We start from the raw sequence: 17,757 nt of genomic DNA, 5'->3' as shown, positions 1-17,757 counted from the left end.
CATTGAGACAAATTACCCATGCTTAGGAGTTCGCATCTATCACGAAAATCCTAAATCCTCATTTACAAAACAATTATAAGACCAGTTGTTATGTATGGTGTCGAAACGTGTACCATGACTATAAATGAGGAAAGGCTATAGGAGAGAAAGGTACTACGTAAAATATATGGCCCAATATATGATCAAGAAGGTTGGTGTATTCGTACGAATGCAGAACTACAACACCTTTTTGAAGAATCTGACATTGTCACTACCATTAAAATAAGAAAACTGCGGCGGGCAGGGCACATGGTCAGAATGGAAGAAGACAGAACATGTAAGAGGATTTTTGATGGCAAGGCTGGAGGCAGACGCCCCAGAAAGAGATGGGTGGATAGAGTTGAAGAAGACATGAAAAAGCTGGGTGTCAGAGGATGGAAAGCCATGGATTGGATAGAATGGTAGGATATTGTGATGCAAGCCAAGGCCCTTCAAGGGCTGTAGAGCCGAGGAGTAAGTAAGTAACATATGTAACCAAAAAAGCGTGTCCGTAACCTTCGTGATTTGTGAGACCAAGCATCGTATTAATTGTGGATTATATGCGGGAAAAAGCTCCCGATAGTAATGTGGCAGCTGTTTTAAATGTGTTTGTGACCCCTGATTTATCTCTGTGCGAAATCTATTTTTCCTTGTATTTAACATTTGTCACAGCTCTAATGTCATAACCGGCACTAGAATATTCATACCCATCCATATGATTTCAATAGACATCATATTGAAAGCTGCGCAAATATACAGAATATGTGGTGTCCTGTATGATAGGCAGCTCACAATGCCACTACGGAAAGCCAAAAGTTGTGGCGCCACATTACTTGCGTGTATGAACCCAGCTTAACACCGTCCCCAACTAAGTTTTTAATTTTTCACACTTGGTCAAAAACTTCTCGAATTTTGTCAGTGCTTCGAATCTGACGGTGCTGTTGTGGTAATAAATTTCGACACGTATTTTGGAAGTATGTGGTATTCGATGTATGCATTGGTCAAACTGCGAAAGCCGGGACGTGACAACTTAATTTGTTGTCAAGGGTATTTGTAATTGTTGAAATATACATCAGTGCTCTCATAAAAGAAATTCTTGAGGGTAACAGAAGAAACGAAGGCACAATGCTCTGATGATACTTCAAAGATTGAAGTATGCGAATCAGTTTCAGAAAGATAAGAGCGCGAAGCCACTACGTCATTTAATATCTGGGAGTAGCTTGGTAAATAGTAAATACGAAACGTATGGTATTGTTACGCGGAAACAAATTTATAACATTTATGTTTGCGTTTCGTAGAACCATTCAGTGTGTTAATCTGCTTTCAGGAGACAGCCTGATAGTCGCAATTCCGACTACTTGAATCGGATCTTGGTATCAGGGTCCGGTGCTAAGCTGGAAATATTCGGTATGATATTTAGTCGTAGTGATATAACGAATGTTGCTGACATCTATCTGTGACATTTTTGATAACCGGACATGCATTGAGTCTCACAGACAACACAGATGCAGTATCTAGAAGCCGTTTAAGTTTATAATAGTTGCCGTTAGTTTCCACGATTTGGATTCCGATCCATACTTTTTTTATGTTGTAAAACAGAAGAAGCTGCATCCTTTATTTGTTAGTTACTCAGACAAATTTAGTGCAACTCGAGTCACACATATAAAGTGCCGAAAATTTAACAGTAAAATTGAAGTAAATAAATGATTTTTGTCTTTTCCGTAACAGATATTTTACACTATTGTATGAAGTCCCATGTATTTCCCATGCTTTCAAAATTCTGCTACTAAAGTAATGGTCTACTAAATATACCCATAGCATTTTTGCTAAACAATTGAGGTAGTTTCTTTTGTTTGTTCTTATCACATAGATAGCCATCATCACATAGATAGCCATCGGTAATGTTTAAGTTATAGTGATGATGTATATGGGCAGAAGTTCCTTGATTCAGTGTAATTATGTGCCTTTTCGATTACCACTGGGGGATTCCATTGTCACGGATGGGACAGTTGCACTACGTTTTTCAACAGTCAGTTGCTGATATAACATAAAGTATAAATAGAAATAAAATAAAGATTGACTGGTTGCCTTACAAATAATTGTTTTACCTTCCCTTTAAATCTGAATGTCAGAAGTTTACAAATTGAGCTGTTATTCATCTTTAAAACTTTGTCACGGGTGGGACAGCAAATAGACGTAGCATTGAATAACCACCAACATTTTAGAAGAATTCTGTGATTTATGCACTTATTTTCTTTTGAAAATATAGAATTCACATTAATAAAACCATTCTCTATATAAGATAATATCAATAAATATTTGATTAGTAATACTTACTTACAATAATTGCAATCAAAGACTGTCACGGGTGGGACAAGGAATTGTCATGGGTGGTACTCATGCGAAGTGCAATCTGTTTTTTTTTTTTTTTTTTTTTTATTTAAACTGATTTTATTATGTCGGTTAGCTATGAATCAGTAGGTAACATATACTTAGAGGGCACTTTAATAACTTTGTAGAACATTTTTGTTGCTTATAAATAATATAAATTTTGGTACAGTATTAGTTGACAGTTCTGAGTACTTAATTATTTCACTTGAAGAATGTACCACTTCGAAAAAATATACACTTGTCCTCTCACCCACTTTCGAAAATGTCTAAATTGCCGGGAAACTCATAATATAAGGTGTCCCTAACATGTTTGACATTTGGATTCGGGAGAATAGCAATAACTTGTTTAAACTCTATGTAGGATACATCCTGCTCGTCAGCTTTAAATACCTTTGCTGAGTCCCCAACAGATCGCATACACATAATCTGTATTTCCCCATTGTCTTCTACACGTCTCTGTGCAATTGCAGCATATCTGTATGTAGTAGATTTCTTTCTTGCAGTTTGGAACTCAACTAAAATAAATGTTTCTGGCATGATTTGTTCCGCAGCTGGTTCTGAACCTGTAACTTCTTGGGAATTGGGTGTCAACAGGATATCAGGATATGATTCCTCATCACTCATCTCAGAATCTGTAGATTAGTGAATATATGTTGGGTGAAAGTGGAAAAACCTCAACTTTCTCTAAATCTGATTTTAGAAAAGTTCTACCACATACTGGGTTACAGGTATTGTAACCGTTGAAGTAATGCTTGCTGCGAATATCTTTTTATTTTTTTAACAGCTTTCCAGCATCCATCCAGAAGGTCTCTGTTTTCGTCAATATGATATTTTGTCAGAAGAAGAAAGTTTATTCCAGAAGCAGATGATTTGGCACAGTCTAAAAATTCCTGTGCATTGCTGATGACGACTTTTCTTTGCTTAACTTCATTTCAAACAGCCCTTTTTGTTACAGCTCCAATGCCATCCACTGCACATATCCCATGTGCTGTTGGAAAGAAAAACCATTCTCCAGACACTCCAAAGTCTTGTATCATGTAGCAGAGGTTAGAAATGGTGAATTTGTTCTTAAATTGACCTGCGCAACCATCAGAAAAAATTTGTATCGAGGTCAAATTGGGAAGCTCTTGTTTCAGCTTACTTATTATAATCTTCAAACATGCATAAACTGAATACTTGTCATGGCACAGTTGTTCGCTCACAGTTGCAAATGACTGTAGCCCTGTTTTCATCCAAACACAAATAGTGACCACTGTAATCTGTGTATGACTCCAGTGGGCACTTTGTATCTCATCTTGTGCCAGTGCTACATAGTTTTCTGCAAAATCTATTTGCAATATCACTTCATCATCACTAACTGATGCCTTCACAGTCTTGAAAGCTCGAGATTGCATCCTTTTGACAAAGAAGTGCTCTTTGAATGTTTTTAGTTGAGACTGAAGTTCAGAGAGAGCTTCACAAATTGTTCCACTGGTAGTAGTCTGTTTAGGGTGACACTCATGTTCGGTCCATTTTCTCTAAGATATTATGTCACACAAATCAAACTTCCATCTTTAATGTGTGCAAATTCATGATGCATTTCTTGCACTGACTTGTCACACATATTTCACTTTCTACATCACAGCAAACAAGATTCATAAGGTGAGTGTGAGTAGCTATTTCTTTGTGAATGGCTTCAATGATGAAGTTGAAGTTAGCATGATATCTGCACACACACACATACATTGTGAGGCATTAGTGACGTTAGAACAACATTTTTAGGCCGCAACTCGTAGACTTTTGAAATCTTGATATCAATATCTGGATTGTCTTGCGTAAAAAGAAAAAAATGCTTCCTTAACTGTCATACTCATGTGACGTTTCTGCAAGCTTACTCTTTTCCCAGTTTCAAGGTCTACAATAGACTTCACATCCTTTATACCAGGTGTCTGCCTGCTGATTTCATCATTTGTGAAAAAATTTTGTATTTTGAGCAGATTATCACCTGTAAGTTTACGAGATGTTTTCTTCACTACTGGGAAAATCTGCTTTACTACATTTTTAGGTAAGGTTTCATTTACAAGCTTTTTTTTATTACTGCTGATTTTTTTTTTTTTTTTTTTTTTTTTTAGGGGCTTGAGGGAAGCACCTTCTTTACCCGAGAAACAGCTTTGCCAAGGGACTGAGGACGTTTATATGATCCTAACTGGGAAATACAGGTCTCAGACTGATCTTCAATTAATACTGATTTTAGTTTGTCTGTACTTTCTTTTTCTTTCAGCTTCCTTCTTTCGATATTCCAATAAAGATTTTTCGCTGGAGGATACCCTCATCTTCAAATTTTCCTTTCTTCTTTTGTTCCGCTCTCTTTCTTTTTCTTTATGGACATTGTACTTGCTGGTATCTTTCTTCAGTTTTTCTCGAAGTTTTCTCATATGCTCTGCTGATGTTGTTTTCCCCATTTTCTGAATAAACAGTAAGTTTTTATTTTGTGTAAACCATCAAAGCACTTGTTATATCAACCAATTTAACTTAACAATAACAAGAAGTGTTAAATGATTTAGATTTGAGTAACATCCAAAAAACTGTCATGGGTGGGACACAATTTCTTTTAACATTTATAAATGATCGTTCACAACTTAGAAGGTGCCTTAGGGCTCATTGGATGTTTTTATTTATTTTTCTTACTTCTAACCTAAAATATATAGAATTACTATAGTTGCTGAGTTAGAAGGTAAACTTTTTCATGTTTTTTGTCACGGGTGGGACAGTAAATACATAGTAACTTTTGTGAATTAGCTGCATACTTAATAACTTACCCTTCTTTAAAAACTGAAGTTTGTCAGAAAGATAAGATTCTGCTCTTGAAATTTAACAATTAAAACATCAACAATCGCTGCAACCCAAATTTAAACAGCTGCCAACACAGAAAGCAAACCTTTTGTTTTTCATCCTCATCTGTAGAATCGCCAACTTTGTTTAACTATATTTCCTCAGCTATTTATGTAATTTTTATAATTTTTTCAGGACAGTAAAATTTAACTTTTGTAGATTCGAAAAACTATAACATTGTTAAACTTGGCATTTTTTCAAAAAATAAGCCTCAGGCTCAGTTTGGCATGGAATGACCCCAGTGCTAAGGGCACCATCATCAAAGAAATGATATCTAAACCATTATAAAAAGTGAAAAGAAAATACAAATGTTGTGAAGATGAAAATTTGCATGTTGTCACTGGTTTGTGATAGTGTCCCCAACACCCTTCATTATCTTGGTTGTGGTACATTTATCTGTACTGTTCAAGGTCTAGGTTGGATTGTAAGATTGCGGTTTAGTTGTGAGTTGGCAAAGACAGTTAATGTAAATACAAAATGAAGGCTAATATTTGCTCCTTGTTTAACATATTTTAGAATAAATAAATGAAATGATGAGGTAAATTCAGGAAAGTTGTACTGCAAAACAGCAAGATTTTAGAAATATTGTGTGTATGTTATGAACTTTATCATACATCAGGTTCTTCCAGTGCAACTTTAGTTTTGTTTCCCAATCATGTTTGCTGTCTTGATGCCTTAACTGCTCATGGTTATTTTCATCATTCATACCAAGAAAGAGGTATCCAGGATTATATGGGAATATAAGGAATTGTGCAGGGATTCAATGATAAATTAGAAAAATAATAAATAATAAAATATCATTGTGGCAAGGTAGGTCTGTAGTTTAACAAATTGAGGAGTATCATGCATAATTCTGTCTGTTTCAATTTTTCTCACAGAACATCTCAACTTTTTTCTCAACTATACTTTATGTCTTTTAATTTATGTAATGCTCTGCTTTATTTAATAAGAGCATTGAAAAATCAAACTGCAGTACTGATTGTCATAGAAATAAGTAATATTAGCAATCTCAAAGTTGATGGCACAAAAAGTGAAATACAGAACAGAAATAAGGAAGAAAAACTAAGCAAAGACAGTAGAGAGGAACCTAGTAACAAAAGAGACTGTGTGACCAGATCAGTATGAAAACACTTTGAAAGTTGCAGTTTTTCTCCAATAGGTGGGCAGGTGTGTCAATAACATGCAGATTACAAGTTACTGCTTGTGTTTTGGCTACCTTCCTGTATCAGCAATCATTGATACACGCATTTTGATCATGGCTAGTGAAGTATTGTGTTATATTCACAATACATTCATCACTGGTTGGTTGCTTGAGAAAAGGATGTGGTCAGTATTTGCCAAAGTTTCTGAGGAGTGACGCTATCTACACCTGTAGAATTTAATAAACTGCTTTTGCCAAATAGCAAGCACCTCAGAGACTCATACCTGAGTTCAGACTTGGCAAATCAAAGGTTTTTCCACTTAGGGCTGGTCAGTACCACCAATCCTCTAATACTGTAAACTAGGGGGCATGCTTTAGTAACAACTGTTGAGTATGACAGTTAAATACTGTGTGTGTTTTGGCAGTGGGAATCATGGCTCAGTCATTCAGATATCAAATATGAGTGCACATCTCTGTAAAATTCACTGAAGGAAAAAAATGAGTTATATGCTCTTCATATGGATTCTTGTCCAGGTGAAACATTCATTTGTAACAATGACTGAAAATTATTTCAAGATGGGGATTCACACAAAGATTTCATGCAGGTTGCAAACATTCACCTTCACCAATTAGGCCAGTCTTTCAGGACTGGTTCAAGATGTGTCAAGCTGAAAGATCCAGGGATGTTAATACCCATGAAAACAATGAAATAAATTAATCAAACCCATAAAGCAGTCACGAAATCTGAAGTTGTATGGAAAATATGCCGTAAGTACTGAGCTGTGCCGTTCACTGTACTTTATAGGAAAGTGATGTTCAGTTGTATAGCAAAGGGATGTTCAGTTGCAGTACACGACACCAAAGAATTGTGAAACAGTTGGGGAGACTATTCAAGACAGTGGAATGTTGTGCATTTCATAGACTGAGGCTTTTGGCTTAAGTGATTTGAATGTGTGTATTATAATGGGGGGGGGGGGGATGACTGTGAAACTATCTGACACATTTTACTTGTATTAGTCTAAGACAGAAAACCAGAGCTGCTTCCATAGACTGCTACTTGCATCAATGGAACATTCTTTCAAAACGTGATAGACTGATGTAACATCTAATTACTGTCCAGAAGTCTCAACACACTAAATGTTGTTAACAGTATTGTCATATGCAAAGGATTTGCAAAAATGATTCATGGGTAGAGTAATGTATGCAACATGTTGAATATTGTCAAAAAAGAGTTACTTGTAATTTGAACTGGATTGTAGGAGTAGATGGGGAAAGAAACAGGCAGCTTTTCTTGTACTTACTTTCAAATCACTCATTCTGCCAGGACATATGAAAGTTGATTTTACTCATCTGACAGCACACCCCTGCTGTTCCAATCTTTTGTAATGTTTTAAATATTAGAATTATGCAATGTCTTGTTTTCATGAACAAGACAAACAACTTGTGAAAAGTGATGCACACTCACAATTTAGCAATTCAAAATACGCTAAGATTATCTGTTGTGGTAAATTGGTGTACAGTAAGAACTTTTTATTTGTCCCGAACAAGAGGACATTTTGTAGCTCTAAGGTATGTTATGCTGAGCCCAAAGAAATACATTTGATTTGATTCATGTGCTCATCCAGGGATCATCTCACAATGATAAATTATTTTTCATTGTAATACAGTGAAAATAAATAGCTCAAAATATACACGCACACAGAATATGTAAATATGTTTGTATATAATAGAGGGAAACATTCCACATGGGAAAAATATATCTAAAGATAAAGATGGTGTAACTTACCAAACGAAAGCATTGGTATGTTGATAGGAGACAATAAAAAACACACAAACACACACACAAATTTTGAGCTTTCACAACCCAAGGTTGCTTCATCAGGAAAGAGGAAAAGACAAAAGGATGTGGGTTTTAAGGGAGAGGGTAAGGAGTCATTCTAATCCCGGGAGTGGAAAGACTTACCTTAGGGGGAAAAAAAAAGACAGGTATACACTCGCGCACACACACACACATCCATCCGCACATATACAGACACATATATGTCTGCTAGTGTCTGTATATGTGCAGATGGATATGTGTGTGTGTGTGTGTGTGTGTGTGTGTGTGTGTGTGTGTGTGTGTGTGTGTGTGTGTGTGTGTGTGTGTGTGTGCGCGCGCGCGCGAGTGTATACCTGTCTTTATTCTTCCCCCTAAGGTAAGTCTTTCCACTCCCGGGATTGGAATGACTCCTTACCCTCTCCCTTAAAACCCACATCATCTCGTCTTTCCCTCTCCTTCCCTCTTTCCTGATGAAGCAACCTTGGGTTGTGAAAGCTTGAAATTTGTGTGTGTGTTTGTATGTTTTTTATTGTCTCCTATCAACATACCAACGCTTTTGTTTGGCAAGTTACAGCATCTTTATTTTTAGATATAAATATGTTTGTATATAGATAGGCCAGGTGGTCAGCTTAGGCTTTGCTGAAGGAACTATCCCTCCGTTTGCCTTAAATCATTTAGAGAAACCTAAACCAAGATGACCGGACAGAGCAAAGTCCACCCTCCCGAATATAAAGTCGGTATCTACAACTGTATTGCCTGATTTGGTTGCTCCCTGTTGCACAGTGTTCTTTGATTTACAGACAATTTGCACCTAATAACTTATAAAACGAAATTTTACACTGCATCACTGCACACTATGGACTCCTGGACCACGAACATGCTGCTATGTCCCTTGCACTCCCTCCAGTATGTGCAGGAAACTGATCACATGCCTGTAAACTTGCACCAATGCCACATGCATGTCTTCATGTTATCCCTCAGCCCCTCATGCGATGGTAAAAAGATTTAGGCACTAGACCCATGTTTGGGAAGAACCAGGTTCACAATGCAGCTGACCATCATGATTTATGTTTCCCATTGTGTTTCTGCATGAGTCATGTAACACAAATGCCAGAATCATCACTCCGGTAATGGATTTACCAGGAATGTCACTTCTGTTAAGCCTGGTGCTCACTCATTACTTGCCTATGAGTACAGTAGTAACACATCCATTTCATGTCATAGTTTTTCAAGAAAATACGTTGCCATAGTCAGTATCTTACCATCTAGATTTTAATATCTGTCCCCACTGACGGGGAAAGCCAGTGACAAAGTAATAACCGAAAATCTAGCAAGGTGATGGAATGGTAGCACAGTGGACATTCAGGAAGATTATTGTTTAAATCTCCATGCTTCTATGCAAATTTAAGTTCTCCAGGGTTTCCAGAAATAGCTCATGGCAAGTGCCAGCATTATTTCTTTTGACTAGGATTTGGCTGATTTCCTTCCCAATCTTTGTACTATCTGAGCTTGCAGCCCAACAATGCTCCTTCCTTGGTATGACAATTTTTTGAATTTTGTCTTCAGTAGCTTCCCCAGTTGTTGGAGGTCCTCTACCATAGCAGCAGTACTCCGTCTTCAGGCCACAAGTGGCACATCGGGACCACCCAACCGCCATGTCATCCTCAGCTGAGGATGCGGATAGGAGGGGCATGTGGTCAGCATGCTGCTCTCACGGTCATTATGATGGTTTTCTTTGACCACAGCTGATACTGTTCGGTCGAGTAGCTCCTCAGTTGGCATCACGAGGCTGAGTGCACCTCGAAAAATGGTAACAGCAATTGGCGGCCCGGATGGTCACCCATCCAAGAGCCGGCCACGCCCGACAGCATTTAACTTCGGTGATCTGACGGGAACCGGTGTATCCACTGCAGCAAGGCCATTGCCACTCCTCTGCCATAACAAGACAATAAATAAAACACCATTAACACAGTTTTACGTTACAGTTGGTCCTAAACTGGTTTAGAACTCATATGAAAAAACAAGCTCTTGGCGCAAAGAAGACATTTCTGCATTTGCTGACAAGACAGACTTTTTCCAATTATTGATGATTATGTGCTGAGAGGTTTTGTCCTCCACCAAGAGGGCATTTGGAGTGCTGCATAAGCAAGTAAAGGTATACTAACTTTACTTACCACCACTTAAAACTGTTGTGCAAGAGACTAAAGAAAATCCAGTCAGTCAAATCATTACCTCTTTTCTGCTCCTTGGATACATTCATGCACATCTGGCCAGTTCTGTGCATATAAACTAATTGGAAATCTGCTGTATGAGGAAATACTATATAATCTACACAGAGAGTATGGCATGTAGTTAGGCACATCAGTGTTACCCGATTCCTCACGGTTACCTTATGTGATCTTGCTGATGTTAAGCAGCTAAAGATCTGCAGTCATATGACAGCTTTCTAGTGTGGATTAGTTTATATAATAGGACGTCCCTTCAAAGAAAGCTGCCTAAGTGGATTTTCTGTTATGTCAACAAGACACTGTCCAACCATTTTGTAATGTTTGTATGTTGAGACAGTGATGAATAAATGATGAACCATCATGCCAGGTGGCCTTTGCAGTGGCTGGGTGGTGCCCATGGGGAGAGCCCCTGATCGTAGTGGGTGGCATCAGGGCGGATGACGTGCAGTGAAGTGGACCAAGTCATCTCTCTTTGCAGTTGCTGGGTGGTGCCCATGGGGGGAGCCCCTGATCGTAGTGGGTGGCATCAGGGCGGATGACGTGCAGTGAAGTGGACCAAGTCATCTCTCTCGGGTGACCGCACGGCACCATCAATCTCTAAGAAAGGCAAGATGGGAAGGAACGTAGGGCTACAGAAAGAAGAGAGCTATATTCACCTCTGTATTTAGTCTGTAACAGAAGGGATGGGGACTCCTTTCTGTCTATGAAGCCTCAGTTTTTCATTGAACATCTTGAGGATAAGTTTGGGGAAGTGACAGTGCTGTCCAAGGTGAGAAACTGTGCAGTCTTGATTCAGGCAGCATCCCCAGCCCAATCCTGGGCTTTACTCACCTGTGACCGGTTGGGTGATATTCTTGTTTCTGTCACTTCCCATAAAAGCCCCAGCATGGTCCAGGGGATTATTTTTCATTGTGACCTCCTCTTGTAGTCTGATGACAAGCTCACTGCCAATCAAGAAATGGCAGGGTGTTCACTTCATCCGGTGCGTTTACAGGGGACCTAAAGACAACAGGGTTGCTATTGGTGCCGTCATCTTTGCCTTTGAGGGTGATTCATTGCCTGAAAATGTCAAGGTGATGGTTTATTGCTATGACATTAAACCATACATCCCTTCCCCTATGTGGTGCTTTAAGTGCTGGAATTTCGGGCACGTCTTCCCGCTGCACTTCCAACGCCACATTTCGAGACTGCAGACGTCCATTGCACCCAGATACTTCGTGTGCACCACCTCCAACTTGTATCAACTGTGGAGAGCGGCACTCCCCCTGCTCGCCAGACTGCACAGTACTCCAAAAGGAGTGGAAAATCATGGAGTACAAGACGTAAGAGGCTAGGTGTAAATTTGAACGATTACACCCCATTCAGTTAACGTCCACATATGATCTGCAGCTACTTCCACATCACCATCACAAGTGCCAGTAGTTCCCCACTCTGTGCCATGAACAGTGGGCCCTCCGGGCTGCCAGAATACATTCGCCCCTTGTTGGTAGGGGGAAATCTCCTTCCACTGCCCCCAAAGCACCTACTTTGGGAGCAATGTCCCCCCCCACCCCCACCCCCCAAATGCAGGGGACATCAGTTCCCTCTCCCCAGCTGGAAAAGCAACAGTGTCCTCCGCTCCTCGTGCGGAAGGGGTCCCTTGGGACACTTTCTTCCAAGGTATCTACTAATGCCACAGCGGACACACGCCAGTGGCTAAAAGAGCCAAGAGCTGCTGGACGAAGAGCTCCACGGTCTTCCTCCATGCCTGAAGCTACTTCAGAGCAGTCCTCCCAGCAAGTCCCTAAAGAGAAGCAAGAGGGCAAGCAAACCAAGAAGAAGACTGGTAGGAAACAAGGTCTTCCAGTGGTCCCAACACTGCCACTCCCTACCACTTCTGCATCTGAGGATGAGGTGGAGATCTTAGCATCTCCTGTGGGCCTGGATGTCACTGATGTCTCATCCGCAATAGGAATGGATACAAATACTCAGTCGGCGGCAGCAGGTGACCCTGAGGCGTGACATGCCTCTTTGCGTGCTTCATGCCTTCTCAGCCTCACAATAATGTCATCCTCCAGTGGAATTGCAACGATTTCTTCCACCACCTGGCTGAGCTACAACAACTGTTAAGCTTTACACCTGCTTTCTGTCCCCCTGTGAGTCCAGAGGTTAGAATAGGCCCGAGGTATCCATGCCTGTTGTAAGAGGTGACAAAGGAGTCTCACACTATTTGGCCCTATAAGTTCAGGTCCCATTTTATGGTTCAACTTGCCACTTTCCAAATTCTACAGAAGTGCTGGCCATATGGGAAGGATGCCTTATGTGGTGCATGAGTTACCCATAGTACCCTTAGATTCAGTGTCCTGAACCTCTTGTCATGGTTTGAATCTTCACCTGCAATTCAACTATTTGGGCGAGGACACTTCCCGGGGTATGTCATCTTCTTATGTTGTCTCTTGTCCTCTTTCGCCCCCAAGGCAGTATTGGATTTCTCTGTGCCCAATATCCAGCACGGTAGCCAGTCCATTGTAGTGGGGCTGTCATTTACCCATTTCGTGGTAGGGCTACAGAACGGAGAGCACCACATTCGCCTTGGTTTTTTGTCTGTAGCAGAACTGGTGGGGACTCCTTTTTACCTATGAAGCCTCGCCGGCCGTGGTGGCCGAGCAGTTCTAGGCGCTTCAGTCCATCAGCAGGTTCGAATCCTGCCTCGGGCATGGATGTGTGTGATGTCCTTAGGTTAGTTAGGTTTAAGTAGTTCTAAGTTCTAGGGGATTTGATGACCTCAGATGTTAAGTCCCACAGTGCTTCAGAGCCATTAGAACCATTATGAAGCCTCAATTTTTCATTAAACATCTTGAGGGTAAGTTTGGGGAAGTGACAGCACTGTCCAAGGTGAGAAGCGGTGCAGTCTTGATTCGGACAGCATCCCCAGCCCAGTCTCAGGTGTTACTCGCTTGTGACCGGCTGGGTGGTATTCCTGTTTTTGTCACTCCCCATAAAAGCCTCAACATGGTCCAGGGGATTATTTTCCATCACAACATGCTCTTGCAGTCTGACGATGAGCTCCAAGCCAATCAAGAATGGCGGGGTGTTCATGTCATCTGGTGTGTTTACAAGGGACTCAGAGACAACAGGGTTGCTACTGGTGCCCTCATCTTTGCCTTTGAGGGTGATTCGTTGACTGAAAAGGTCAAGGTGATGGTTTACCGCTGTGACGTTAAACCATATGTCCCTCCCCTCTGTGTGGTGTTTCAAGTGCTGGAAATTCGGGCACATGTCTTCCTGCAGCACTTCCAATGCCACATGTCGAGACTGAAGACGTCCACTTCATCCACATACTCCCTGTGCGCCTCCTCTCACGTCTATCAACTGCGGAGAGCAGCACTCCCCCTGCTCGCCAGACTGCACAGTACTCTAAAAGGATTGTAAAATCATGGAGTACAAGACCCTGGACTGGTTGATCTACCAAGAGGCTAAACGTAAATTTGGATGAGTACACCCCATTCGGTTGGTGACCATATATGCAGCAGCTACTTTACCATCACCATCACAAGTACCAGTTGTACCACACTCTGTGCCACGAACAGTGGGCCCTCTGGAATACATCTGTCCCCTTGTGGTAGGGGGCAAATCTCCTTCCATGGCTCCCAAAGTACATACTTCGGGAGCAATGGCCCCCCCCAAACGCAGGGACATCGGTCCCCCCCCCCCCCCCCTCCCCTCCTCAGCCAGAGAAGCAATGGCCTCCTTGGGCTCCTCTCATGCAGAAGGGGGTCCCTTGGGATCCTCTCTCCCAAGGTCTCCATTAATGCCACAGCAGACACTCGCCAGTGGCTAAAGGAGCCAGAAGCTGCTGGATTAAGAGCTTCACTGTCTTCCTCCGTGCCTGAAGCCCGAAGCTACTTCGGAGAAGTCCTCCCAGCAAGCCCCTAAAGAGATGTGAGGGGGCAAGAAAAGAAATAAGTCTACTAAGAAAAAGGACCCTCCAGTAGCCCCAACACGACACTCCCTACCAGTTCTGCACCTGCAGATGAGGTGGAGATCTCAGTGTCCCTGAGGACCTGGATCTCACTGATGCCTCATCCACAATAGGAATGGATACAGATACTCAATCGATGGCAGCAGGTGACCCTGTTGCGTAACCTGCCTCCTTGCGTGCTTCATGCCGTACCAGCCTCACAATAACGTCATCCTCTAGTGGAATTGCTGTTGTTTTTTCCACCACTGGGCTGAGCTACGGCAACTGTTAAGCTTTACACCTTCTTTCTACATTGCCCTCCAGGAAACCTGGTTCCTGGCAATGCAGACCCCTGCCCTTTGTGGCTATACGGGATATTTCAAGAACTGTAGCGACTATAATAGAGTGTCAGGTGGAGTTTGTGTCTGTCCTGAACTCAGTATGCAGTGAACGTGTGCCCCCTCCAAAGCCGTGTTGAAGCTGTGGGTGTCAGGATAAGGATGACACAGGAAACAACTGTCTGCAACGTATATCTTCCTCCAGATGGTGCGGTATCCCTGAATGCATTGGCTGCCTTGGTTCAACTCCCTAAACGTTTCCTACTTTTGGGAGATTTTAACGCCCATAACCCTTGTGGTGTGGCACTGTGCTTACTGGCCGAGGTAGAGATGTCGACACTTTCCTGTTTCAACTCAACCTCTGCCTCTTAAATACTGGGGCCCCCACACATTTCAGTGTAGCTCATGGCACTTACTTGGCCATTGAATAATCCCTCTACAGCCCAGGACTTTTCCCATCTGTCCACTGGAGAGCCCACGATGACTTGTGTGGTAGTGACCTTTTTCCCATCTTCCTGTCACTCCCCCAGTGACATTTCCCCGGACGTCTACCAAGGTGGGCTTTAAACCTTTAAACAAGGCAGACTGGGAAGATTTCACCTCTGTTGTCACCATAGAATGTTCCCCACGTGGTACCATCGATGTGGTCGAGCTCTACAGTGACGTAAGCAGCTCCCTTCCCTAGAGCACCTAATAGCTTTTAAACGGCTCCGTGCCTGCGTTCTCCAGCTTATAAAAAGACTGAAACAGGCATGTTGGGAGAGGTACGTCTCGACCATTGGGTGCCGTATGTCACCTTGCCAAGTCTGGACGAAGATCAGATGAGTTTGTGGGTACCAGACCCCGATAAGTGTTACTGGCATTAACATCAATGGTGTGTTATCTACTGATGCAAACGCAATTGCTGAGCACTTTGCTTAGCACTATATTCTAGCCTCGGCATCAAGGAATGTTCCCCCCAGCATTTCGCACCCTCAAACGGAGGATGGAAAGGAAAGACCTCTTGTTCACTGAACGTCACAGTGAACCATATAATGCTTCACTTACAGAGTGGGAGCTCCTCAGCATCCTTGTACATTGTCCCGACACAGCTCCTGGGCAAGATCAGATCCACAGTCAGATGGTCAAAAATCTCTCGTCCGACTACAAGCGACATGTCCTTGTCATCTTTAACCGGATCTGGTGCAAGTGTCTTTCCATTGCAAGACGGGAGAGCATCACCATTCCAGTGCTCGAACACGGTAAAAACCCGCTTGATGTGGATAGGTATCGGCCCATCAGCCTCACCAATGTTCTTTGTAAGGTGTTAGAACGTACAGTAAGTCAGCAGTTGTGTTGGGTCCTGGAGTCGCGTGGCCTACTGGCTCCATGCCAGGGCAGTTTCCTCAAGGGTCGCTGTACCATTGATAATCTAGTTTCCCTCAAGTTTGCCATCTGAACAGCCTTTTCCAGATGCCAACACCTGTTTGCCATCTTTTCTGATTTACAAAAAGCTTACAACATGACCTGGCGACATCATATCTTTTGCACGTTATATGAGTGGGGTCTCTGTGGCCCGCTCCCGATTTTTATCCAAAATTTCCTATCGCTCTGTACTTTCCACGTCCTAGTTGGTGCCTCACATAGTTCCCCCCATATCCAGGAGAATGGGGTCCGTCAGGGCTCTGTATTGAGTGTATCTCTATTTTTAGTGGCCAGTCTAGCAGCATCTGTCTGGCCGTCAGTCTCACCTTCTCTGTATGCAGACGAATTCTGCATTTCGTACTGCTTCTCCAGTACTGGTGTTGCTGAGCGGCACCTACAGGGAGCCAACCACAAGGTGCAGTCATGGGCTCCATCCCACAGCTTCCAGTTTTCAGCTGCGAAGTTGTGTGTCATGCACTTCTGTCGGTGTTGTACTGTTCATCCGGAACCAGAACTTTACCTTAATGACCCTCCACTCACTGTAGTGGAGACATATCAATCCGTAGGACTGGATTTTTGACGCCAAACTGACGTGGCTTCCTTATCTTTGTCAGTTGAAGTGCCTCAATGCCCTCCGCTGCCTGAGCAACAGTAACTGGGGTGCAGATTGCTCTACAGAACCCTTGTTCAATCCAGCCTTGGCTATGGGAGTCTGGTTTATGGTTCGGCGGCACCCTCAGTGTTGTTTTTACTCGACCCAGTGCACCACTGTGGCGTTCAACTGGCAACAGGACCTTTTAGGACGAGTCCGGTGACCAGCGTCCTGGTGGAGGCCGGAGTCCCTCCGTTGAAGGTTAGGTGTGCACAACTGCTCGCCAGTTACGTTGCACACATTCATAGTTTTCGTGATCATCCAAATTACCGTCTCCTTTTCCCATCCCCAGCGGTTCATCTCCTGCGTAAGCGGCCCAGGTCTGGGCTTAAGATTGTGGTTCACATCCGATTTCTTCTGTCTGAAGTGGAGTCCTTGCCTTTACCACCTATACTCGAGGTACATTCACGTACACATCCATGGTGTACACATAGGCCGAAGCTTCGCCTGGACCTTTCACATGGTCCTAAGGATCAATTTAACCCTGCAGCTCTCTGCTGTCACTTCCTCTCGATTCTTGACATGTACCAGGACCATGAAGTGGTTTATACTGACAAGTCGATGGCTGATGGCCACATTGGCTTCACGTATGTTCATGGAGGACATATTGAACAGCACTCCTTGCCAGATGGCTGCAGTGTTTCTACCGCAGAGCTGGCAGCCATTTCTCTTGCTCCACTCGTGCCCTGGCGAGTCGTTTCTTCTCTGTACTGACCCCTTGAGCAGCTGACAAGCTATTAACCAGTGCTACCCCCACTATCGTTTGGTAGCAACCATGAAGGAGTCCATCTATACCCTGGAATGGTCCAGTCGCTCCATGGTGTTTGAGTGGACCCCAGACCACGTCAGTTTCCAGGAAATGAACTAGCCGACAGGCTGGCCAAACAGGCTACACGGAAACCGCTTCTGGAGATCGGCATCCCTGTTACTGACCTGCCATCATTATTATGCCGCA

At 42.6% G+C, this 17,757-nt stretch overlaps 1 protein-coding gene across 3 annotated transcripts in view; it reads left to right on the top strand.

Moving 5' to 3' along the window:
- The first annotated feature begins 1,013 nt into the window (after positions 1 to 1,013).
- LOC126471059 (E3 ubiquitin-protein ligase sina-like) overlaps positions 1,014 to 17,757 on the top strand; it is a 40,645-nt gene continuing 23,901 nt past the window's right edge. The window contains exons 1-2 of one of the 3 annotated variants that reach the window (XM_050099133.1): positions 1,088 to 1,241; positions 1,346 to 1,425. Coding sequence is in view for 1 of the 3 variants with exons in the window: in XM_050099126.1 (XP_049955083.1) it covers positions 1,152 to 1,241 (90 nt within the window). In the remaining 2 variants the exon portion in view is untranslated. Of the gene's footprint in view, positions 1,262 to 1,345; positions 1,426 to 17,757 lie in introns of all 3 variants that reach the window. The other 2 variants (XM_050099142.1, XM_050099126.1) reach the window with 2 other exon arrangements.

The sequence above is a fragment of the Schistocerca serialis genome, chromosome 1 (assembly GCF_023864345.2).
Source record: "Schistocerca serialis cubense isolate TAMUIC-IGC-003099 chromosome 1, iqSchSeri2.2, whole genome shotgun sequence".
Taxonomy (NCBI): domain Eukaryota; kingdom Metazoa; phylum Arthropoda; class Insecta; order Orthoptera; family Acrididae; genus Schistocerca; species Schistocerca serialis.
The sequence above is the reverse complement of the archived record's forward strand: the minus strand, read 5'-3'. Positions and strand labels throughout refer to the sequence as shown.